We start from the raw sequence: 25,756 nt of genomic DNA on the forward strand, positions 1-25,756 counted from the left end.
AGCGCTTTTAAACGCTTGGACCCTGGTGTTTATGCAATCCCAATCCTCTGGGCTCCTAAGCCAATCGCGTTGGGCTTGATCCTGGGAGAGGATAACCGTCTCCTTTGGGATCTTGTCCTCTCTCCTCATGGCTGCCTCCGTAAGGCGAGCATAACCGATGAAGGGGGGTTGCAAATCTACAGGATGAAGCTCGAAGTCCTCAAGCCTTCGAGTTCCACAGTCCCCCAACGTCAGCATCCCGTCCTTGAAGGGAGCGTATGACGAGATCCTCCAGGGATTACCCTCCGTGTAAGGAGGGAGAGTATTATAGTCCGGCATGGCTTGGACTGCCATGCCGGGCTGTGCAAGACCTGTCGCGGGATTCTCACGGAGACCTGCGTTGAGGTTCTCCTGAGTGACCAGCCTCTCTGAAATAGCTCGGATTGACTGGCCTGACTCCTCCAAAGAAGAAGCCCCAGAAGAATCCTGGGTGAAACATCTCCTGGAAACTTGATTTTGAACCAAGTTCCCGACCAGACTACCCATTTGCTGCATAATATTTGCAATAAATGAGTCTGTGTCGAACGGAGTGGGTTCCAGCTTCTCTCTGGGGGTCCTAGGACGGGCTCCTGTCGAGGTCGAAGGCTCAGGGTCGGGTAGGAGCTGAGCCTTGTCCTTAGAAGACTTACTTCTGGAGCCCTTTGAATGAGAAGAAGTTCTAGGTTTCTCTCCTCCGGGATGGTGAGTTTTCTGAGAGCCACCCGAACTAGACTTCTTTGACAGAGTCTTGTGAAGCGTTTTGATTTCCTTTAACCTTAGGGATCGCCTGGGTGGACTTCGGTCTGACCGATTGCCCATCCTCGGAGAATCCCTGGAAAGAAGAAGAAGGAACAGGAGAAGAAGATCTAGAATGACTCAAGGGAAGACCTTGAGCCCCTACCAAACCTGCCTCACTCACACTCCTACCTGCGGCGTCTACCGTCATGGGCTCGAGGTCCAGGTTGAGAGCTGCTACTTCTTCCAGGACTTCTTGGTTACCAGGTTCCTCCGTAGCTAACGCCACCTGCTCTTGAATGGTGGCGATGTAAGGGGCCGCCGCCTCCGGGTCGACGTAGGAGGTCGGTTTACCGTCGAGGAAGATGAGAGCAGCCATCTTCTTGTCCAAGATGTAAGGCTGCCCCTTTGTCACGTTCTGACCAAACCCGCCGACCCAGGCCTTCAGAGTGGTTTGGGCGGTGTCGCTGACTGCTTGAGCACCCTGAAAGAGAGGGTCAGAATTAATACTTAAGACTACTTAAGATTAACTTAAATTACGTACAGGAAACGATATATCACCAAAAAATAATATAGGCCAATAAATTATATGTGACAAGGCTTAGTATCCGGAGATGTACTTACTCCGTAGCAGACGTGGTCCACCAGCTCATTTGCAGATGGTGCAGCTCTCGTGGTGCCAGACTGCCAGATCACCAAAGCGGATGGCGCATGTAGCGTGGGTCCGGCAGACCTCGTGCCCACAGGGGTCCTGGAGGACGGCGTTGCAGCCCGACTCCTGGCAGTGGGTATCCTGTAAGTGAAATGATACATGAGTATCAACACTAACTTGTTGGACTAAGTCCATGAAGTGATATATCATAACACCGGAGTGCACCGGAGTTAGTAGACAATTTTAAGGCTTGGTCTCTACCTGCTCTTCTGCCGTGTAACGTGGTGAGTGTCCGAAAGAGTTGGTAAAAATAGAATCAGTGTGTCCCCGGTGTTGCCGGAGGACGAAAATATCACCGAGACAGAAGTACCTAATCTATACGCCGGAGCGAGGAGCAGGGGGGGGACCAGCAATTAACCCTTAAACGCCGACTGGACGTATTTTACGTCGACATACAAAAGTTTTTTTAAAAATTCGCAGAAAAATACTTTTAGGCCTACCAGCCGAAAACTCTTGAATCACGCTCCTTGGGGGATGCTGGGAGTTCCCGGATCAAGGTGTTGTTTTGTTTACAATCGTTACGCGGGCGCGCAAGCGAGAATTTCTTTCTTGCCGCATTAAAAAGTATCAGTGACACATCTCGGAAATTATTCGTCTACTTGACATAATTTTTGTACCATTTTAAATTAGCCGTACATGGAGTATTATATATGAAAATGTGCGCAATGTAGAATACAACAAAAAAATACTCATGATTGTAGCTTTTACAGTTTTGAGATATTTTCATATAAATAACGATAAGTGCCAAAATTTCAACCTTTGGTCAACTTTGACTCTACCGAAATAGTCGAAAAACGCAATTGTAAGCTAAAACTCTTATATTTTAGTAATATTCAATCATTTACCTTAATTTTGCAACTAATTGGAAGTCTCTAGCACAATATTTCGATTTATGGTGAATTTATGAAAAAACTTTTTCCTTACGTCCAAGCGGTAACTCTTCAAAAAGAAAAATCATACATGCGATTGTGCTACTGTTTGCACCATTTTAAATTAGCCGTTACATAAAGTTTTATATATGAAAATGTGTGCAATTTCATGCACAATACAACTAAAAACAACCCATGGTTGTAGCTTTTATCAATTTTGAAATATTTTCATATAAAAAATGATAAGTGACAAATTTTCAACCTTTGGTCAACTTTGACTCTACCAAAATGGTCGAAAAACGCAATAGTAGCTAAAAACGCTTATATTCTAGTAATAAATTCAAGCATTTACCTTCATTTTGCAACAAATTGGAAGTCTCTAGCACAATATTTCGATTTATGGTGAATTTATGAAAAAAATAACATTTTCTTTACGTCCGCGCGGTAACTCTTCCGAAAAAAATCATACGTGCGATTGTGGTAATGTTTGCACCATTTTAAATTAGCCGTTACATAAAGTTTTATATATGAAAATGTGCAAAATTTCATGTAGAATACATCTAAAAATAATTGAAGGTTGTAGCTTTTCTCTTTTTTCTAAATATTTGCATATAAATCACGATAAATAGAAAAAAACCACGTTCTCGGTCAACTTTGACTCTACCGAAATGGTCGAAAAACGCAATTGTAAGCTAAAACTCTTACAGTCTAGTAATATTCAGTCATTTATCTTCATCTTGAAACAAATTCGAAGTCTCTAGGACAATATTTAGATTTATGGTGAATTTAAAAAAAAAAAACTTTCCTTCCCTCCGCGCGCGGATTCTCCGCCACAAATCTCCGAAATGCGTACGTCCTATTCTCGGAATATTTGCTCCGTTTCATATTAGGCATTTCATAGAGTTTTATGTATGAAAATGTGCTCAATTTCATGTAGAATAAAATGAAAAATATTTTGAAGGTTGTAGCTTCTTTTCTTATTTCCAAAATAATTGCATATAAAAAATATATATATAAAAAAATTCGACATTCGGTCAATTTTAACTCTTCAGATATGGTCGAAAACTGCATTTGTAAGCTAATATTCTTACAGTATAGTAATATTCAATCATTTTTGTCTTCATTTTGGAAAGAATTGGAAGTCTCTAGGACACTATTTAGATTTATGGTGAATTTTTTGCAAAAAATATTTGTTTATGTCCGCGCTTACGAATTCATGCATTATTTTGTGATAATATTTTCTCTGTGTTGCTTTTATCATTTTACAATGTGTTATATACCAAAATGATTGCAATTTAGTGTAAATTACAATGAAAAAAAAGTAACGTTGCTTTACTTTAACCGTTTTCGTGCTATCATATATAGCATTATTTATGTATGATAATAATAATTTTTTTCATTTCTGATGGTTGCATACTAAACTTCAGCCAATGACAAAAAAAATGAGCCAAAAATGAACTCTTAATCTTAAAAATTAAGCGCGCTGTGATTTTTTGAAAAAAATATTTTTTCCGCTTCCGCGCTCACTCTGAAACACCTCCGGGACACGGGAGACATTTTTTTTTTTTACCGCTTCGGCGTTTAAGGGTTAATAGCGGGGAGGATGACTCCGCCGTAAAAATAGTATTAGAATAAGTAGGTGGTGAACCTGGGTGGAGAGCGGGGTCTCCGCCGACTTAGGCTAACATAAAGGATGTAAATAATAAACGTAAACATGCAAAAGGTAAAAACGGATGGCGGAGCTTCTCTACAGTCACTAACCCTAGGGCCTGGCGGTGCCGGAGCCCCTATCCGCCGGAGCGGGAAGGCTGGTGACTCATGGTGAGAGAGAGCTCGGCTCGAGAACCGAGGAGATCCAAGCGCAGCCCAGCCTGGTGGCCAACCGAGGCTCGGTCGAGCAGGGAACCCCCCCAGTACTGTATGATGAGAGCGGAATGAGCCAAGCCAGCGTCGCGTGTCCCCCTACTAACTCCCGTATCCCCCCCGTGGAGGGGGAGAAGAAGGGAGTGAGCTCGGATCGGTTGCCAGGGACAACGTGAACGAGCGAATCTCCTCCCTGGAGGGGGGAGGAAGGAAGAGGGACTGACGCTGGGTGGCTCAAGGTGATCGCCTGGCCTCGTCGTGGTTGTGGAGTGAGCCACGCGGTGAGACAGACCAAGTGATCTGAGGTGGCCTAGGCCATCTCGAATCGTCTCGAAAGGCATGAATACAAAAACATCCTAGCAAAAGCACGGGGGAAAGGAAGAAAAAACGAGGATAAGAGAAAGAACAGTCCTGGAGAAGCTGGGTCGAGCCAACCAAGAAGGAAGGGCGACTAGCAACTCAAACCAGCTGGCCTATACTGATACGTAGGAACGTAGGGTGGTGGCTAGGGTGGCTCAGGACCAAAAGAAAGGACGTATGTCCTAAGGTAGCCTATCATAGACCTAAAGACAAAGGAACATGCATGCATGAACTCAGAGCTAAAAGGACCGATGTAGGCTACGAGCTCCTGAGAACTCAAGGAAACCCCCGTGTAAGAAAAATGCATAAATAAAAGTAATGACACATCAATAATGCACAACCATAGTAATAAACATGTACTGCTAAAATATTCGAGCACCATCGGTATAGGAGACCGAAAGTAGCCCGAAACAATGAAACACGTGGGAGCGAGCCGCGCAGGGCGGCTCAGTAACAAAGCCGTCCGGGATGCCGTCTTAAAAACCGAAATAAAAAGGTTAAACGGGGACTTGCCTGGCTAAAATGACATGAAACACTTCTAGCAGTACTTAACTTGGATGCAGCAATAGCTTGACGTTGCATGGTGTAGGATAATCCAAAAAAACAAGCACAAAACACAGAGCAAGAAAAAACACTTACTGTCTGAGTAGTGCTAACGAAAAGGATGCCGGTAGAGGCGCTGGTGGTACCATCAGAGGCGCTAGTAGTAGTTGTAGCTAGGAGTGGGCCTTGGATCGGCCCCTCTATGGTAGAGGGATTTCAAAGAGGGATGAATCTAAATGGTAAGTGGTTTCACTCCCCCCAGAAACCATACCGACACCTTTTTATATAAGGTGAGCGAGCTAGAATATTCTGGCATTTCCATTTTAGCTTTTCTCTGGTAGGTTAGCATTAATTTACCTTAGAAATGTGTGCTAAAGGGACATTTCATGTAGCGACACGGGCTGAGCCCAGAAAATGGTACACTGTTTGTAGAGCTTATTTTTTTTTATTTTTTTTATTTTGGTGTTGTATGAAGCAAAATGTTGATATTGCTTATAAACTATATTATACATATACCATTTTAGATCAGGATTTTTTAGACTTGTATGCTGAAATATTTTCGTTTTTCTCAGAGAATACTTTGGAGATACAAATGGGAGCATAATCTGCCAGAGTTTTGAAGCTGCTTTAGAGGAGGCTCGCTCTCAAGATGACAAACTTGAGACTGTATGGGTTATAGGAGGTTCATCTTTATATGAGGTAGTATTGACTAGCTTTGTCCTTTATACAGCAGTTGTTCATATGACATTGCCATGCTTTATCCAATGCCTTTTTAAACCTTGTTAGTAAAGGATTATGGTAATTGTTATCTGCACCCTTTGTTTATGGATATGGTTAATATTTTGTGTGTGACTGTCAACATTCTTATGAAGTGTCATCAATGAGTATATTGATTTGTCCTTTTGGTTATAGTACAGCATTATTACTTTAAAAAAAATTTGTTAAGCAATAATTATATTCCTGTCTTAAATTAAGTTTTTTTATTTTTTTTTATTTTGCGTTGTTAGTAAACTTGAGAAAAACAAGTGACTTTTCTGCTTAAATTAGTTATGTTTGCATAAGAACATTAGGTTTAGAAAATAGAAAGAGAGTAATAAAGATGAATGTGATTTTCAAGAAGGGGTTCTTTGAGACATGACAGTTATTTCAAGAGTCAATAGGTTTAAAAGGTTCAGAAATGCTGTCTAGGTTGCTGATGCACTGTGGGGATATAGTATGTGCCAAGGGGAATTCTGTAATCCTAGCAAGGTCTTGAGAGGAAATCAGCAGGGATTCCTCTGATAGATAGTAAAACATTCATGAATGTGCTAGAGGTCTTGCATAGGAGGTTGGAAATGATATCACAAAACCTGCCTGGTTTTGTGATATCATTTCTAATTCAGGTGCACCAAGCTGGTAAATACTATTACCTGAAACTTGCTGTTGAGTTGCCAGTTGTCAAGGCCATTCTTGCTACCACCACTGGTGCTAGGCATTAAGCACAGGAGCTACTTGCTTGTTACTCTTTCCTCGGCAACCTTCATTCAGTGCGTATAAAGTATAATGACCAAGGCACCAAGGCACTTCTGTACTGCAGAGGTTGATGCTGAGATTAATAAGTTATTTGCAGTATTTATATCCACTTAATGTGCTGTATGTATAAAATTTTGCAATCTTAGTGTAACATTTTGTTCATTTTTTCATACAGATGGCATTGACCTCGGAGGAACTGCATCGGGTTTACCTAACACGCATTCTTGCTACCATTGAGTGTGACACCTTTTTGCCACCACTAGATTTGGAGAAATTCAAATTAGTACAGTATGTTATTTGTTTATGTGTTAAGGAATCAATATTGAAAGAAATTGGATAGATTATGTACAGAATCTCATTGTACAATTACATATATATGATAAAACCCATCAATCATATACGTAGAGCCAAATTATAGTCTGTGTTGTCCCTGGACAACTGAGTCATACTTAAAAGAGGCAGATTAGCTAAGAGTGAGTACTAGTGCATGAGGTTTGGTAGGCAGTATGTAAATGGTTGCCTCATTGCCCTGTGTATCTTACGAATGTAAACAAGAAGAAGAAATTGTCCTTAGTTTTGCTGATGTTGTTTAGATACTGCGCATTCATTTTGATTCATATGTGTTTCATTCTTTTCAATTCTTTCAATAGCGCTTGAATACAGGTTATGCCTGTTTTCTGTGAAAGTATTTTGGCTATTGAACTCCCACCTTGCTTCTCTCTGTGTACGTACGTGCATCATTCAGTGATCATCTCCATTTGTGCATTGATCATTATATTTTCAATATAGTACTGTACGTTTCAGTCCTTGATTGAGTAAAATAACTGTCAAGGCATAGTCCTTTTAGTTGATTTGTTCACAAAATAGAAGCTCAAAAAGATGTTTCTTTTGAAATTTCATATAATTAATAAGGCATCAAGGAAGGTAAACCCCACTACATTGGATGTTACCTAAGGTTTTACAATTGTCTGGTAACTTCTTTTACTAATTAGGCTTTGGCTGAGGTTTACTTTTGCTGTAAAATACTGACCAAGCTCATCAGCTGCCTTCCTTCAGGCCATTAGGAGTTCCCCACTGTTGATCATGTAGACCAGTGTGGCAGGATAAATCAAAGGCAGACATAAAATACTTACTTTATTTACCTCTGAGATCCAACCTGACAAGTGCCTGCATCATTTTGATTTGCTTCCCCTTCCTGCTCACAACATAAATATAAACAAACCTCACAAATAAATGATGAGCGCAAAGCACAACGTCATACACAAACATTCTCAAGAGAGTTAAGATATTCCCTTTCTTTTGAAAGAAAACAAAAGAAATCCATGTCCAAAGCAACAAGCATTATATGGCTTAGGGACAAAAATAAAATTATCTACTTATATAATCTATTTAAGATTTCAAGGATCCACTCTAAATCACTTAAGCTATTCTTTTTGGTTAACACATCAGCCCACTTTGCTTTTGAATCTACCCAAAATATCTTCAACTCTCCATTCTGAACCAATTCTTTGAGAATAGCTATGTCAATTCTCAATCTCTTTTCTGAAACATTTTTAACTGAGTACACATTCATATAAAGTGAACGGTTATCCACAGAGTTCTACAGGCAGATTTCTCTTTCCATCATACAATATTTGGGACATGTTTCCAAGATAGTAAGCCATATCTACTGCCTCAGCAGCTGCTAGTTTTTCTGCTGCAAGAGTGCTTTTTACAACCCTACAAAAATTGCTTTTTACAACCCTACTTATTTTTGTTGACTCCTAGTGCAAAGGCCAACTACAGTGGTCCCCCCCGTATTGCCGGGGGATGCGTACCAGACCCCCCCGTGAATAGTTAGAACCCGCGAATGTTTGGAACCCCTATAAAAATGCTAAAAACAGCCTATTTTGTTAGTTAAAACTCAAGAAAAACCACTAAAAATTTTCATACTTGGTTTTTTTAATAGTTTTGTCAGAAAGAGTGCATTTTATGATGAAACTGATAAAAAAACCAGGAATTTGTGGATATTTCTCATAGAAAAATACCGCGAATGTGCAAATTTTCCGCGAATAATGCGGGGAAACATTCCAGAGAGAAATCTGCGAATGTGTGAGTCTGCGAATCCGGAGAACGCAAATACGGGGGGCCCACTGTATTTCCATTTTCACCCACTAAGAAAATCACAAAGCCCCAGCACTACTAAATCCATTTGGGAGATTGGCATAAGAAGCATCACTGTACACAACCAACTTAAACTCTAAACTGTCTCCCATTCCTGGGAAATACATACAGTTCTCAAAGGTACAGGCTTTTCTTAAACATTTGTTTGCCTCAGTCAGATCTTTTACTTTAGTGTTATTTATTTTGCAGCTAAGTTCCAATACATCATATGACAAGTCAGGTCTTGAATTTGTGCTTAACCACCCTAGTTGGCCTACTAGACTCCTAAAGTCCTTCTTTTCTTCTTCATTACACTCCATACTCTCATTTGAAACTCTCTCAGCACTTACAGTTATAGATTCAAGAGATTTACAATACAGACAGTCTCCGGTTATCGGCGGGGGTTCTGTTCCCGAGGGGAGGCCGATAAGCGAAAACCACCATGAACCGAAACTGATTTATGGTGCTTATGGCGCCGTTAACCGGTTATCAGCACCATTCGCACTATTATGGTGCCTCTGTTAGGTATGTTATGGTGCCGTAAGGCCTTATGGAACACCATAAGACACCTTATGGTGCTGATAACCAGAACTCGGCCTGTTATGGCGCCATAAATCGCTGATTTTATGACACCATAAATCGCTGATTTTATGGCGCCATAAATCGCTGATTTTATGGCGTTAGACTGAGTCTGTGATAACCAGGGACTGCCTGTACTCATTGTGATGAAGTGTGACTCCATGCTTATTCTGTACAATATCCAAGCCAATGAATCTGAATATAGCATTACTTTGTTCCCTAACCTGAAAATTATTCCTGATTTGTGCAATGACTAAACTTTCAAATTTCTTTATTCCTCCCCACAAGAAATCATCTACATGCATCAAAAACATGCCACACAGATCTCCTTCATAATACTAATAGAATGCTGCAGGGTCAGTTTTCACCTGATTACATCCCATCTTCAACAGGAAAGTCTTCACTGTGAGATACCATTTTCTAATAGGATCATTAAGACCATATACAAATTTTTTTTATTTCCATAGTACACTATCATCACAGCCAGCTTCAACAGATGGGGTAAGATATGCATCACGCTCAAACTGTTCACTATAGGAATGCAGCCATAATATCAATTGAATTCTCTGCCCATCTTTTGGAAGACAATATACCAACCAAGGACCTCAACACTTCCTTGCTAACAGTGGGAGAATCTGACTGGATTTCTTCTTTTTCCTCAAAACCTCTGGCAACTAGCTGTGCTTTAATTTTATTTTTCCCTTCACTGTTTTCCTTTTCTGTCACTACCCATCGTACTGACAATGCCTTCTGACCCAAGTTAGGAATTTCCTCAAACACTAAAATTATTCCAGGGTTTTAGTTCTTTTTGTTTTGCTTTATCAAGTTCCTGACTTTCTGTGTTTTCACAAGCCATTACAATTTCACTGGGTTCCTGTACTTCATCTTCTAAAACTGGTACCCATTTTTCTACATCTGTGTTCCTGTCAGTGGCAGTTATTATGTCCATCTTTATGTTCAATATTTCTCCAACTACTATATTTTCCAGTAGATTTTCCAGCATGGCTGTGAACAGTTCCTATCTGCCATTCATCAGACTTTCGGCAGGAATCTTACTCTCTGTCCAATCTTTGAAGTACTCTTTATTAAATAATCTTCAGATGAAGTGACCTCAACTTTGGTTTGGTTCTCTTGTTCTTCCTCTTCATTTTTTTCACTTTCTGCTGGATTTATAACTGCTTCTATCTCATTGTTCCTACTATTGTCTTTCATCCTTTTCTCTTTGATACCTCAACATATCAAGCAGTGCATTTCTTCCTTCTTCAGTGTTTCTATCAAAACTTATGGTTTTTCCTGAATGTGTTTCATGTGCTCTCACAATATTTGAACCATATTTCAAAATCACTGTTTTGCCATCTTGACCAATGACTGTTGCTGGTCCTTTTCATTCCTTTTGCTCTTCCCTCTTAAAATAGATTTGATCTCCACTTTTAAGGACTTTACCAGTGGTCCCTACTTTGTGTCTTAGTGCCCGTCATATTTTCTCAGAAGTTTCAACAGCAATAAAGGCTTTTCTTGCAGAATGGCAAGCAATGAGATGTTTGGCAACTGTTTCTCTAGAAGTTGTACCCTCCAGTGCAGGAAGTTCATCACTCATGGCACATGGTAGGTTAGGATTCCGCCCATACACTGAAGTAACAAGATGCCTTATAGTAGTTGCCTAGTTCCTGCAGGTTCTTCTGGTCACAGCATACTTGTCACAGTTTTCAGTTTTCTGGGCACCAGCTTGAAGAGCCCCAATATATTGGGTTAGATTTCAGGATTAAACTGGCCCAAGAGTCCCTTAAGATTTTTGGTTATTTTGGTAAAATATTCTGTTACTGTGTGTTAAGCCATGAAAACCAGAGTGGAAAAGTAATTTATTTTCTCTCAACAAAAGAATAAAAAAGGACTTATTTTAAATCAAGGAGAGTATTATTGTACAAGTGAAATCCTTCTGTATAAAATAGTTCTTTATTAAACAAATGAAATAAAATTCAATAAGGTTCAATAATTAACAAAAAGGAACACTGGTGCACACGCCTCAGTGGTATGGTTGGTGGTCGCGGGTTCGATTCTCGGCCATTCCATTGAGGAGTGAGAGATGTGTATTTCTGGTGATAGAAGTTCACTCTCGATGTGGTTCGGAAGTCACGTAAAGCCGTTGGTCCCGTTGCTGGATAACCACTGGTTCCATGCAACGTAAAAACACCATACAAACAAACAAACACTGGTGCACAATATTTAAACAACCATTACTTTCTCAAGAACCTTCATCGAGAACATTTAAAATTAAATGACTCAGGTTTGTGACATATCAAGTTAGACACAAAATATTCGGTGTCCAAGTTTCAAAGTTCCAGCTCTTGAATAGGAAGCTCACCTGAATGGCAAGCTTTTACACCTGTTGGGAAGAACCAATTGACAGTTAGCAGTGGAATGAAATACTGACACACCTCATGTACAACAAAACCAAATTTTTTTAACAGAAAATTAACAAAATAAAAAATTCAGATAACCTTTGAGTCTCACTTTCAACTCGCTACATCATGAGCTCATAAGGGCTAAAGCCCCCTACTACTACTACTTGAAGACAATTTTTAGCGTTGACTACCCATGCCAAAGCCACTTTTAATGACAGTTCTGGTTGCTCTGCCATCATTTTTGTTACCATTTTGTCTATAACTGTGTGATTATGCTCACACAGGCCATTACTGAAGGGAGAGTATGCTGTTGTATGCATCACTTGAATGTTCATGTTCTCACACATTTCTAGGAGCGTGTTATTAGCAAACTCTCCACCATTATCACACAAGAATTTCACAGTGGGTCCCAAACCAGTTCCCAACGATGTCTCCATAATTTTCTCTGTTATCTCCTGGGGTTCTTTACTTCTTGTCACACAAGACTGAGAATCTCTTTGCCATATTTACCATATGCAGAAAATATATATCCCCTTTTTTGTAATCCTTTAGGTCTAATGCCACTACATCATTGAACTCCTTTGCCATATTCACACTAACAATTGGCCTTGATGGTGTTTTCTTATATTTCATGCATATCTCACAGCTATCTGATACTTCTTCAGCATACATGTAGCACATTTCATCATTAACACCAGCATCCTTCAACAACAGAATCAGTTTTTTAGATGAGGGATGCCTGAATTGTTGGTGCAATTTTCCTATCTCTTCTTTTCCTTTTCATTATCTCCCAAGGTCATCATTATTTCTTCTGTTTCTTCCAGGCTTCTTTCTCATCCCTGAGTGGAAGGGAATAGTGTCCTGAGGGAGTGTACCTCATTTTCAACTTTCTTCCATGAATTTCTGCAGTATCATTTTCTAAGCCCACTTTCATATGTGCTCTCTTCATTGATTTTTTACTAAATAAAAGGGGTATAGAACAGTTCACCACATCTGCTATTACACTTGCTCTGTCTCCTACAATGTTCACTGGAAATTTTACTTTTATCATTGACTTATAAACACTACCATTACCAAACCCAAACATTGTTTCACTTAATTTCTCTTCTATTCGCAATTTTTCTTTGTCTGAAAAAGACTGTATGCTTTCAACCAATCACTACCACATGCTGTAGAACTACATACTTTGTCTAGGGTAGCACAATTAATAGATTCTGTCATCAACACTGACATCATTTTTGGATTATCAGTAACAGAATATAACTCTTCTCCTTTGCACTACTTACATACACATTTTTTTGGACATGTTGGAGACAGGTGGTGCTCTGATCCACATAAATAACATTAACTAACCTTACCATATAATTGTGTAAACTCAGTTTCTCTGCCTATTTGTTTCACTTCGGTTTGCTATGCTTCCTCTTCCTCTAAACTTCCCTGTCCTCTTCTACGAATATAATGACATTTACCTCCTCCATGCTAAGTACTGATTCAGATTTGATCACCACAGCAAGGGTCTCACTCTCACTTCTGTTTGACACTGCACCCAATGATAACACTTCCTGACTTCCAAAAAATTTCCTAATGGCTTGCTGCATGGAATCAAACATTTTATGTTTCACTAAAGGACACTGCTGTCAACACTATTTGTTTATCTTTAGTCCTGCACTGTATAGTAACTTAAATGCAAAAATACATTTTGGTATACTTACTTTGTATACCTCTCTAGAACTGTACTTCTCTTCATAAATTCCAAAATGTACTTCTTCATTGTATGTTCCTTCTCTTTTTTTGTAGCTGTCAAACCTTGTCCATGCCTCATACGCTGCTGACATCTCATCCTTCTTGTACCACTTGTCCAAGTGTTTTAGCAAAACTTTCATTCCATCTTCAACTGTCAACTTATCAATGTCCACTTCCTCGAAAATCTTGCTCCTTATCTCACTTCCTTGTGGGAATGACAGGGCAACAACCACTGCTTGTTTCTTTTTCTTGATGCTTGTGATGATTTGCCATGCTTTCAGCTCTTGTTTTCAGCAGTCATAGCCCTTATCAGCACCGAAAACTGCCAACACCAGCCTACCGCCACATTCGCTGACACTACTTGATTGCGAATCTCATCTTCTAAACTAGTACTTGTCAGTCTCCTCTTTCCTGCCACAACCATGCTCTGCTATCATTTGTTGATCGTATAGACCAGTGTGGCAGGATAAATCAAAGGCAGACATAAAAAACTGACTTTATTTACCTCTGAGATCAAACCTGACAAGTGCTTACAGCATTTCGATTCGCTTCCCCTTCCCATTTCACAACATAAACATAAACAAACCTCATTTGTAAACAAACCTCACAAACAAATGACAAGCGCAAAGCGCAACGTCGTACACTAACATTCTCAAAAGAGTTAACACCCACCAGAGGGCACTATTTCCTCACCGGATGTGAATTAGCTATAAATATTCTGTGTTTAAACTGCCTTTTTCATGTAATTTTATGGAAGAGATGTATGCATATTCTATTTCTGGTGTATCACTAAACATCCGTTGGAAACTAATGAAACAAACTTCACAAGCAGGTAAAACGATTAATAAGAAGAGTAGCAAAATATACCACAGAGAAAGGTTATGGCTCTGTCTTGAATTTTAGTAGATAGTCATATAGAACCATGCAGTTAGTTCCAAGTTGAACTTTCCTTGTCACTAGTTTGTACTGTGGACATCCCCTCTCACATTTGCTCCAAATTCCCATCTTTTATTGTGATGGGAGATGGAGAAAAAAACCCACTGTTTTAGGAAACAAGGTTTTCTATTTTGATTTATGAAAATCATGGAGTATAGTTTTACTGCAATAAGTCTCAATAATAGAGGTTACATATTTCTGTATACTGTGTTATTATCTTGATATATTGACCTGTGAATCTGGAGTTACTGTTAATTTGTAAAAACCTTTGACTCCATGTACCAATGTATACTATGTTTTGTTCATGAAACTCACCTGTCAGATATATATATAGCTGTATTCTCTGAAGTCCGACAGAATTTCTAAAAACTTACGACACACGTAGTGGGAGTAGGGTGGTTAGTACCCATTCCTGCCGCTGGGAGGCGGGTATCAGGAACCATTCCCATTTTCTATCAGATTTTCTCTGTCGCCGGTGTTGTAAACAACTGTTTACAGCACCTCCGCCTCAGGATTTTGGAAAACTGCTATTGCTATTTGAGTATCCTCTTGACTTTTGGTTTTTTGACATTGGATCGGTAGCTAGGCACACGTTGATTGTGGATTGTTTTAGATTTTGGCTTGGTTTTTTCCTTTAACCCTCTTACGCCGAAGCCCTAAAAATCAAAACCTCTCCTGTATGCCGGCGCCGGTTTGGAGTGAGCGCGGAAGCGGAAAAAATAATTTTTTCAAAAAATCACAGCGCGCTTAGTTTTGAAGATTAAGAGTTCATTTTTGGCTCATTTTTTTTGTCATTGCCTGAAGTTTAGTATGCAATCATCAGAAATGAAAAATAATATCATTATCATATGTAAATAATGCGATATATGGTAGCGAAAAAAAAAATCATAGATAATTGTATTCAAATCACGCTGTGCTAAAACGGTCAAAGCTAACGAGTTACTTTTTTTTCGTTGTATTGTACACTAAGTTGCAATCATTTTGATATATAATACATAGTAAAACAATAAAAGCAACACCGGAAAATATTATCACAAAATGATGTACGAAATCGTAACGCGCGGACGTAAAAAAATGTTATTTTAAAAAATTCACCGTAATTCTAAATATTGTTCTAGAGACTTCCAATTTGTTTCAAAATTAAGAGAAATGATTGAATATTATGATACTGTAAGAGTTTTAGATTAGAATTGCAGATTTCGACCATTTCGGACGAGTTAAATTTGACCGAATGTCGAAATTTTTATATATATTTTTTTTTAGATGCACATATTTCGGAGATGGAAAAAGCTACAACCTTTAATTATTTTTTATTGTATTCTTCATAAATTTGCACACATTTTGATATATGAAACTCTATAAAACGGCTAATATGAAAAGGAGCAAATATTAGGATAATGCGATGTACGTATTTCGGAGACTTGCGGCCGCAAATCGGCGCGCAGAGTGAAGGTAAATATATTTTTCAAAAATTCACCATAAATCACAATATTGTTCTAGAGACTTCAAATTTGTTTCAAAAAGAAGAAAAGTGACGGAATATTACTAGGCCGTAAGAGTTTTAGCTTACAATTGCGTTTTTCAACTATTTCGGTAGAGTCAAATTTGACCGAACGTGGTTTTTTTTCTATTTATCGTGATTTATATGCAAATATTTCGAATAAAGTGAAAAGCTACAACCTTCAATCATTTTTAGTTGTATTCTACATGAAATTGCGCACATTTTCATATATAAAACTTTATGTAACAGCTAATTTTAAATGGTGCAAACATTTCGACAATCGCACAAAAAAAATTCTGATTTTTTCGGAAGAGTTACCGCGCGGACGTAAGGAAATGTATTTTTTTTTTTTTTTTTTTTTCATAAATTCACCATAAATCGAAATATTGTGTTAGAGACTTCCAAGTCATTGCAAAATGGAGGTAAATGATTGAATATTACTAGAATATAAGAGTTTTAGCTTACAATGCGTTTTTCGACCATTTCGGTAGAGTCAAAGTTGACCGAAAGTTGAAATTTTTGCACTTAACGTTATTTATATGAAAATATTTCGAAACTGATAAAAGCTACAACCATGGGTTGTTTTTTGTTGTATTGTGCATGAAATTGCGCACATTTTCATATATAAAACTTTATGTAACGGCTAATTTAAAAGGGTGCAAACATTAGGACAATCGCACGAAAAAATTTATCTGAAGAGTTATCGCACGAACGTAAGGAAAAAGTTTTTTCATAAATTCACCATAAATCGAAATATTGTGCTAGAGACGTCCAATTTGTTGCAAAATGAAGGCAAATGATTGAATATTACTATAATATAAGAATTTTAGCTTACAATTGCGTTTCTCGACCATTTCGGTAGAGTCAAAGTTGACCGAAGGTTGAAATTTTGGCACTTATTGTTATTTATATGAAAATATTTCAAAACTAATAAAAGCTACAATCATGAGTATTTTTTTGTTGTATTTTACATGAAATTGCGCACATTTTCATATATAATACTTCATGTAAAGGATAATTTAAAATGGTGCAAAAATTATGTCAAAGTGACAAAATAATTTTTGAGATGTGTCACTGATACTTTTTAGTGCGATAAGAAATAAATTCGCGCTTGCGCGCCTGCGTAGCGATTGTAAACAAAACAACGCCTTGATCTGTGAACTCCCAGCATCCCCCAAGGCGCGTGATTCAAAAGTTTTCGGCTGGTAGGCCTAAAAGTATTTTTCTGCGAATTTTTAAAAAAACTTTTTTGAGCCGACGTATGATACGTCCAATCGGCATACGGGAGACATTTTGACTTGACGTTTAATACGTCAAATCGGCGTAAGAGGGTTAATAAGATGTCTGGGTCTAGTTCGGCTAGCGCCAGGGTGTGTATCAAGGTTGAATGTAAGGTGAGGCTACCGAAGGCTTCGGTGGACCTTCACACAGTATGCAAGAGTTGCAGGGGACAAATGTGTGCATATGATTTTCGCTGCATAGAGTGCGAAAGTTTGACTGATTCACAATGGAAGGCGTATGAATCCTATGTTAGAAAGTTGGAGCATGATAGGATCGGGAGGTCTTCCTCCAGGAGTAAGTCCTGTAGAGTTTGCAACTCCTAACCCCGTAGTGTTGCCTTCGGGCCCTCAAGTGGTGTCTGCAGAGGGTAATGCCCTTTCTGTTATTCTGGATTCATTAAAGAATCTAGAATTCAAAGTGCTTGCCTTAGAAAATAGGCAAAGTGAAGTGAAGTGCAGTGATAGTGCCCCTAGTGAAGTGGAGGGGGCGTCAGATTGGCCCTATAGCGCCTCTAGGCTGGGACCTCTGCCGGACTCCCAGGACTCAGGGAGAGGGCATGTTGAAGGCCGAAGGAGGGTTACGGGGATCCCCCACCGATCTGACGTCCCTTCAGCAGTTCCTGTAGACGCTTCCCAGGCTGCTAGGGAGCGTGCGCGTGCACGTCTCCTTAAGGATTGCAAGGGGTGGGATTCTCATTCAGATTCGCGGCCTCTGAAGAGGACCTTCCAAGATCAAGACGCTTCACGTCAAGTTCTGTCTGATTTGCGGTCTTCTCCGGAAAGCTTCGCTGCTTTTCCGCCTCAGAAGAAGACTAGGACGTCATCCGACGATGACGCCTTCGAGCGGCCCAGTCGCTCTAGATCCAGGGCAGTCCCTGTGAGAAGGAAGAAGGTGTCCCCTCGCCTTCTCACAGGTGCAGCTCTTCTCCTAAGAAGGAGACTTCTCAGACAGATATCATCCTTGCTATGCAGCGACAATTTGCTGCTTTGCTTAAGCAGAAGGAGGCAGTTCCTCGACGTAGGAAGGATGACAGACTGCCGATTAAGAGGACCAGGCAGTCTCCCTCGCCTTCTCCTCGTTCTTCCCCGTCGCCTGGTTTGTCGCCCTCTAGACTTCGTTCTACTCCCCAGTGCTCTTCTAGAGGTGACGGTAGACGTCTTCTGGCACATGCTCCCTTGGAGAGAGAGAGAGACCCCATCGCTTTCAGGGCAAGGATTGCTTTCCTTCTCCTTTGGACGCTCCCCTCTCTTCTCTGCGGGACGATCGGTATTCCGATCTCGACGCTTTTGGTGATGAGGACGTTGCCCCTGTTGGACAGGCTTCAGTGCCTGCTGCTCCGCGCAGTAAGGAACGTGCGTCTTGTCTTTCTGCTGCGCTTCGAACTGCTCGTTTCGACGCCCAACGTGACGTTTGTTTTGACGCTCGTCAAGATGCGGGGCCTGACGCTCTGGACGCTCGGAGGGACGCTACACGGGACGCTCGTAGGGACACTTCGCTGGACGCTCGTAGGGACGCTTCGCTGGACGCTCGTAGGGACGCTTCGCTGGACGCTCTTATGGACGCTGACATGGAGGTTTGTAGACGCTCGAACGCTCTTCCCGATGCTACTTTTGACGCTTCTCTGCATCGAGCAACACTGCATTCTCCTCAGGCATTAGTTGCTGATCCTGCTGCAGTGAAAGATTCTGTATCTGGTGCACTCCCCTCTTCTTCTCGACATCGTTCTGCAATGAGACTCGGGTCTAAAGGTCTTTTGCCCCTTCCTTCGGTGGTGCATTCTGGTAAGGAAGAAGGGGAGTTAAGCTGTTCTTTTGAAGATGTTGATGAAGAACAACCTTCGATGTCTGCTTCATCGGACTACCAAGTCTTGGCTCGCCTTCTCCGTGATTTGTTCGGCGATACCTTCCTTCCCTCTGCTCCTCCTTCTCCTCCCTCGCAATTTTCATCTTCGAAAGCTAGCAAGACGTCTGGATTTGTCAAGATGAAGACATCGCTGTCTACCAAGAGAGCTTTCCGTAAGGTCAACACCTGGATGGATTCAAGGAAAGCGCAAGGGAGGACCACCTTCACCCTGCCTCCGTCTAGACTTAGCGGAAAGGCAGGGATATGGTACGAAACAGGTGAAGAAGTGGGCCTGAAGGTACCTGCATCGGCTCAAGTGGATTTTGCCAGCATTGTGGATGCTCCTAGACGATCACTCCTTGCTTCGGCAAAAGTGTCATGGACGACTTCAGAGCTGGACCATCATTTGAAGGGCCTCTTCTGTTCCTTTGAAGTCTTCAACTTCTTAGACTGGTGTTTGGGAGTGCTCGACAACCAGTCTCGTAAACAAGATTCTATTAGCCTTGGGGAGCTGTCCAGTGTATTGTCATGCATGGACAAGGCCGTCAGAGATGGCTCGGAGGAGTTAGCCTCGCATTTTTGCGCAGGTGTGTTGAAAAAGAGAGCGCTATTTTGCAACTTTGCAGCTAAGTCTGTCTCTCCCTCGCAGAAGGCAGAGCTTTTGTTTGCTCCCTTTTCGAGCCATCTCTTCCCCCAGGCTATGGTAAAGGATCTGGCGGTCAGTCTACAAGAAAAGGCCACGTAAGATCTTTTGGCACAGTCGTCACGACGCTCTGCTGGCCCTTCCACGTCTTCAGGAAGTCAGTCTCTTAAAAGGCAAAAGCCCTTTCGTGGAGGAACATCAGCTAGATCTTCCCCCTGAGGAAGAAGCCTTCCTAGAGGAAGAGCCCCTGCTAAGTCTAGGGGCAAGAAATGAGAGATCCGTCCTTCAGTCGCCAGTAGGAGCCAGGCTATGGTTGTTCGTGGAAGCCTGGAGAGAGAGAGAGGCGGACACCTGGTCTCTCAACATCCTAGAGAAAGGATACAAAATCCCTTTCGTAAAGCCGCCCCCACTATGTACAACTCCCAGGGACTTGTCCCCGTCGTATCGTCAGGAGAAACGGAAGATACTTTTCGATCTGCTCGAGCAGATGCTCGAGAAGGGAGCAGTGGAACAGGTCTTAGACCTGGAATCACCAGGATTTTACAACAGATTGTTCCTGGTTCCAAAACAGTCGGGAGGTTGGCGGCCGTTATTGGATGTAAGTCATCTGAACCTCTTTGTAGAGAAGCAGAGGTTCAAGATGGAGACACCTTAGTCAGTTCTTGGGGCCTTAAGACCTGGAGATTGGATGGTATCACTCGACCTTCTGGACGCTTATTTCCACGTCCCAATACATCCCCAATCAATGAAGTACCTTCGTTTCGTCCTGAAAGGGAAGGTATTTCAGTTCAGGGCTCTTTGTTTCGGACTGAGTACAGCCCCGTTTGTGTTCACCATCTTGATGAAGAATGTGGCGAGGTGGCTCCATCTCAACAACATCAGGATCTCTCTCTATCTGGACGACTGGCTCATACGAGCTGCTTCGCAGACCCGGTGCCTGGAGGACCTGCAAACGACTTTGACCTTAGACGTCCCTGGGACTTCTGGTAAACTTCAAAAAGTCACATCTGACCCCAACACAGTCCATCGTGTATCTGGGGATTCAGATGGATTCAGTGGCTTTTCGAGCTTTTCCGTCCCAGGAACATCAGCAACAAGGCTTAGAGAAAGTATCAGCCTTTCTAGGGAAGGATTCATGCTTGGTGAGGGAATGGATGAGTCTGCTGGGGACCATTTCCTTGCTGGAGAAGTTTGTTTCCCTGGGGAGGCTGCACCTCAGACCTCTTCAGTTCTTCCTGTCGGACAGCTGGACAGACAAGAACAACCTCAACATGATTTTGACCATCTCAGAAGAGGTAAAGAGCCATCTAAGATGGTGGCTCGATCCGTTGAAGCTGTCAGAGGGAATGTCCCTCAAGCTTCGGAACCCCGACCTAGTGTTGTTCTCCGACGCGTCATCCACGGGATGGGGAGCAACACTAGGGGGGGGAGGAAGTGTCAGGCACCTGGAGAGGGGAACAGGTAACCTGGCATATCAACATCAAAGAGCTGGCAGCGATCCATTTGGCTCTCCAGTTCTTTCAAGACAAAGTCTCCCGTCGCGTAGTCCAGGTCAACTCGGACAACACCACATCCCTGGCATACTTGAAGAAGCAAGGAGGAACGCACTCTCGCTCCCTGTTCGCTCTAGCAAAAGAGATTCTCTTATGGGCGAAAGCAAGAGAAGTCACGATCCTAACAAGGTTCATCGCCGGAGTCGAGAACGTCCGTGCGGATCTCCTCAGTCGTCAAGGACAACTGCTGCCGACAGAGTGGACCCTCCATCAGGAGGTATGCCAGGAGCTGTGGGGTCTTTGGGGATGTCCCCTAGTGGACTTTTTTGCGACATCGAGGACAACGAGACACCCTCTCTATTGCTCCCCGGTTCTGGATCCGGGAGCAGTAGCAGTAGACTCCCTGCTTTGGGATTGGACGGGCCTGGACCTCTACGCATTACCCCCGTTCAAGATACTGGGAGAAGTGCTGAGAAAATTTGCAGCTTCAGAAGTGGCGAGGTTGACGCTAATCGCCCCCTTTTGGCTTGCAGCAGACTGGTTCACAGAGGTAATGTCCTTCCTGGTAGACTTTCCGAGGTCGCTTCCGTCGAGGAGAGATCTACTCAAACAGCCCCACTTCGAGAGGTACCACAAAAACCTCTCCGCTCTGAGTCTGACTGCGTTCAGACTATCCAGAAGCTGGCCAGAGCCAGAGGTTTTTCAAAACCTGTGGCTAAAGCTATCGCCACCGCAAGGAGGCCTTCATCAATCGCTGTGTACCAATCAAAGTGGGCAGCTTTTAGGAGCTGGTGTAAGAAGAAGGGCGTTTCCTCTACCACGACCTCTGTGAGCCAGATCGCCGACTTTCTCCTTTACCTCAGACAAGATTTGAAGTTAGCAGTGTCGACAATTAAGGGCTACAGAAGCGTTTTATCTGTAGTCTTTCGCCATAGAGGACTAGATCTAGCGAATAACAAAGATCTTCACGATCTATTGAGATCTTTTGAGACCACCAAGGTGCCTCTTCCTAAGTTGCCTTCTTGGAACTTAGACGTGGTCCTAAAGTTTTTAATGTCGGGTCGCTTTGAACCTATTCACGCTGCGTCTTTTCGAGACTTGACGAGAAAGACTGTTTTCCTAACTGCTCTGGCGAGGGCGAAGAGAGTTAGCGAAATACAAGCAATAAGTAAGCACGTCGGCTTCAAAGGGCATAATGACGTTTCTGGCAAAAAATGAAAATCCCTCAACCCTTGGCCTAAGTCTTTCAAGATCAAGGGTATGGCAGAGATCATTGGTCAAGAGCCAGAAAGAGTCCTGTGTCCTGTCAGGGCTCTAAGATCATACCTGCGGAGAACGAAGAATTGTAGAGGTTCTTCTGAGAACTTATGGTGTTCAGTCAAGAGACCAGGTATGCCTATGTCCAAAAATGCACTGGCATTCTTCTTGAGGGACACCATAAAGGAGGCGCACTCATCATGCAGTGGCTTGAGACTGTTAAGGGTGAACGCCCACGAGGTGAGGGCTATTTCGACCTCAATAGCCTTCCAGAAAAATATGGCTCTCAACGACATTTTGATTGCCACCTTTTGGAGGAGTAACTCGATGTTCGCCTCGCACTACCTACGGGAGGTGAGAACGACGTACAAGAACTGTTACTCTCTAGGGCCATACGTTGCCGCAGACACTATTTTGGGGGCAGGAGGTAGCACTCATCCTTTCCCATAGAAAAGGGTAGGTGAGTTTTTAATCTTTGCTTTGTTTTTGGTTGTAGGGTCGGCCGCCGAATGCGGACTTCCCTTTCGTTAGCCTTTACATGTGGGAATTATTTTGTTAGGCTTACTTAGGTGGTGCTTTTACTTCGTTGCCCTCAGAAGTATGGTCATGGTCTAGTCACATTATGGTCACGTCCCGTTGACAGATCATCTGGAGCGCACTAACTACCTTGTTGGTAACTCTAGTAAAGCAGAAGCAGGCTTGGGTGACAGTAATCACGAAGTCAGCTATGCTAACAGGTAAGGAACCAAGGTCAATCATCTACATGTATATGTTTCCTAAAATCCTTTTCTGTCTCTCCCACCGCCAAAGGTGGGATTCAGCTATATATATATCTGACAGGTAAGTTTCATGAACAAAATGATATTGTTAAGATACAATAAAGTGTGTTCATACTTACCTGGCAGATATATATATATTTAAAGTACCCACCCACCTCCCCTCAGGAGACAGTGGAGATAGAAAATCTGATAGAAAATGGGAATGGTTCCTGATACCCGCCTCCCAGCGGCGGGAATGGGTACTAACCACCCTACTCCCACTACGTGTGTCGTAAGTTTTTAGAAATTCTGTCGGACTTCAGAGAATACAGCTATATATATCTGCCAGGTAAGTATGAACAAACTTTATGGTATCTTAACAATATCATATTAGGCACACAGATTTCTGTGAACGTGAGAGGTACTTAATTTTCATTATATTGTAACATTACTATTATCCTTACTTTTGGTAATGCTTCTTTATGTGATTCCAGTGATCCAGCAGTTCCTCAAGACCTCCAGGAAGAAAGTGGTCTTAGGTACAGATATGAAGTGTATGAAAAGTCAAAAGATTGTTGACATTCTTAGCATCATGAAGACAGGCATTTCATCATGGTAGTATTTTTGGATTATGGTTATATTAATTCATATTGCATTGTCTGACTGTCATATTTTTTCATAAACATATTGTATTTGACCTAGAACTTGAAGTTTTGTATTTTGGTGTATTAAAAGTTAGATGGATTGTTATTAAAAGGTTTATTTTGGTAAAAAATAAAGTCATTAAGAACATTATTTTGTTAAAAAATAAAAGCATTATACTTAAGTCTTTCTTTTCCTTAAAGAAACTTTCCTCTTGCTGGCATTGTTAGGTCAAAAATCAAGTTCTGAATTCAAGCTACCTAGTTTGTGCTGGTAACTGACAAACAAGTACTGTATCTTTGTTTTTAGGTACTATTCACTTTTTTTCCCTCACTTTGTTTCATTGTCTCCATTGAGGATAGAGTTCTCCAGTTACTCAGTTCTCAGAATATTGCAAAGTATGAATAATGGAACATGCTTCATTAGTGCCTACATAAATTACATAAAAATCGAAAGTAAAAAACAGAGACCAGATCTCATTCATATAATTTTTCTTAATTTTATAAACTGGAGTAATTCCCCATTGCATAAATAGCTTTCACTTTTTGCCATACAAGGGCAATACATGTTGCAACTGCTTCTTAAGTTATTTCGGTAAGGGTTGGTGATATTTGATAGCATACTTCATAGGGGGGCCTCTGTTCCTTTTCATTACTTTGGCCATTCACTTCAAACCGTTGAAATGTTCTAAATGAACCCTTGGTTAGTTCAAATACTTTGACATGGCAACCACAGTCATAACCCCATTTGATGTAAAACGTCGACTTCACACTGTAACTCAAAGGTGTTTGATGGCTTCCATCAGTCTGAACTTGTGGTCTCTGAAATGAATATGTAATACAGTTTGAGACCCAGACAATCTGAGCAGTCATGTTATGTGCAGGTTCTACATGATTGGTCAAGATTATATTGCTGATGAAGCAGCTCATTTATGACTGTGGTTATGTACAAAGGTTCTATCTCATTATGATTTGAGCTTTCCTCCACCTTGAGTGATGTGGGATTAATTTATGTTTAAAACCTCAGGAATTGAAGCATATGATCCTGTCCTTGTTATACTAAATGCTCTTGAGGCCCCTAATTTGGATAATAATACATCTTATTGCAATCACTACTTTTTTACATGTTTGGAGGAAATAAGGAAGTTTTTTTTTAATCTTTATAGTACTATTTTCCATTGTCATTTTAGCAAAAATTACAGTGATATTCATAAATTAAGTGGGTCTTCATAAAAGCAGATCAAATTCATGCATAGAAATGAAATCTTTCTTAAGAATTCTTAGCAATAACAATTTGGAAGGACAATATATGCTAATCCTTCAGTATTCTAGCAAAAAATGTGATTTAATGTATGACACTTACCTGGCAGGTATATATATAGCTATATTCTCTGTTCCACTGGCAGAAATTTTCAAAACTCTCGTCAAACGCTAGTGCTCGGAACCATTCCCATTTACGTCAGATTTTCTTTGCCAGCCGAACTGTCAACATTGTTGGTGGTTCCCTGCTAAGATTTTCGAGCTCGTTGCCGACTTTTCGCTGATTTTGGACGAATTATTTGGTATTGTACTTGGAACGTTGGCTTGGCATTCGCTTTTGATTATTCTTTGGATATGTCAGATACAGCTGGTATGTTTAGAGTTTGTGTGAAAGAAGGGTGCAAGGTGAGGTTGCCGAAGGCTTCGGTCGACCCTCACATGGTTTGCAAGAAATGTAGAGAGATTGCGTGTACTTGGGAGAGTAGGTGCGTAGAATGTGAGAATTTAACAGAGAAGGAGTGGAAGATCCTCACGAAATATGTTGAAAGGTTAGAGAAAGATCGTGTGAGGAGATCTGTTTCTCGTAGTGAAAGGTCTAATACTTCTAGTAAAAGGAGTGAATGTGTTTCTTCTCCAGCTCCTTCTAATGTAGAGATGGTAGAACCT

At 41.2% G+C, this 25,756-nt stretch overlaps 1 protein-coding gene across 1 annotated transcript in view; it reads left to right on the forward strand.

Annotated features, from left to right (window-relative positions):
* LOC135217737 (dihydrofolate reductase-like) overlaps window positions 1–24,015 on the forward strand; it is a 189,940-nt gene extending 165,925 nt beyond the window's left edge. Inside the window, exons 3-5 of the mRNA XM_064253737.1 lie at window positions 5,673–5,799; window positions 6,788–6,900; window positions 23,684–24,015. Coding sequence (XP_064109807.1) covers window positions 5,673–5,799; window positions 6,788–6,900; window positions 23,684–23,768 — 325 coding nt within the window. The 3' untranslated portion in view covers window positions 23,769–24,015. The remainder of the gene's footprint in view (window positions 1–5,672; window positions 5,800–6,787; window positions 6,901–23,683) is intronic.
* The last annotated feature ends 1,741 nt before the right edge of the window (window positions 24,016–25,756 follow it).

Source organism: Macrobrachium nipponense, chromosome 7 (assembly GCF_015104395.2).
Source record: "Macrobrachium nipponense isolate FS-2020 chromosome 7, ASM1510439v2, whole genome shotgun sequence".
In the NCBI taxonomy this organism is placed as follows: Eukaryota; Metazoa; Arthropoda; class Malacostraca; order Decapoda; family Palaemonidae; genus Macrobrachium; species Macrobrachium nipponense.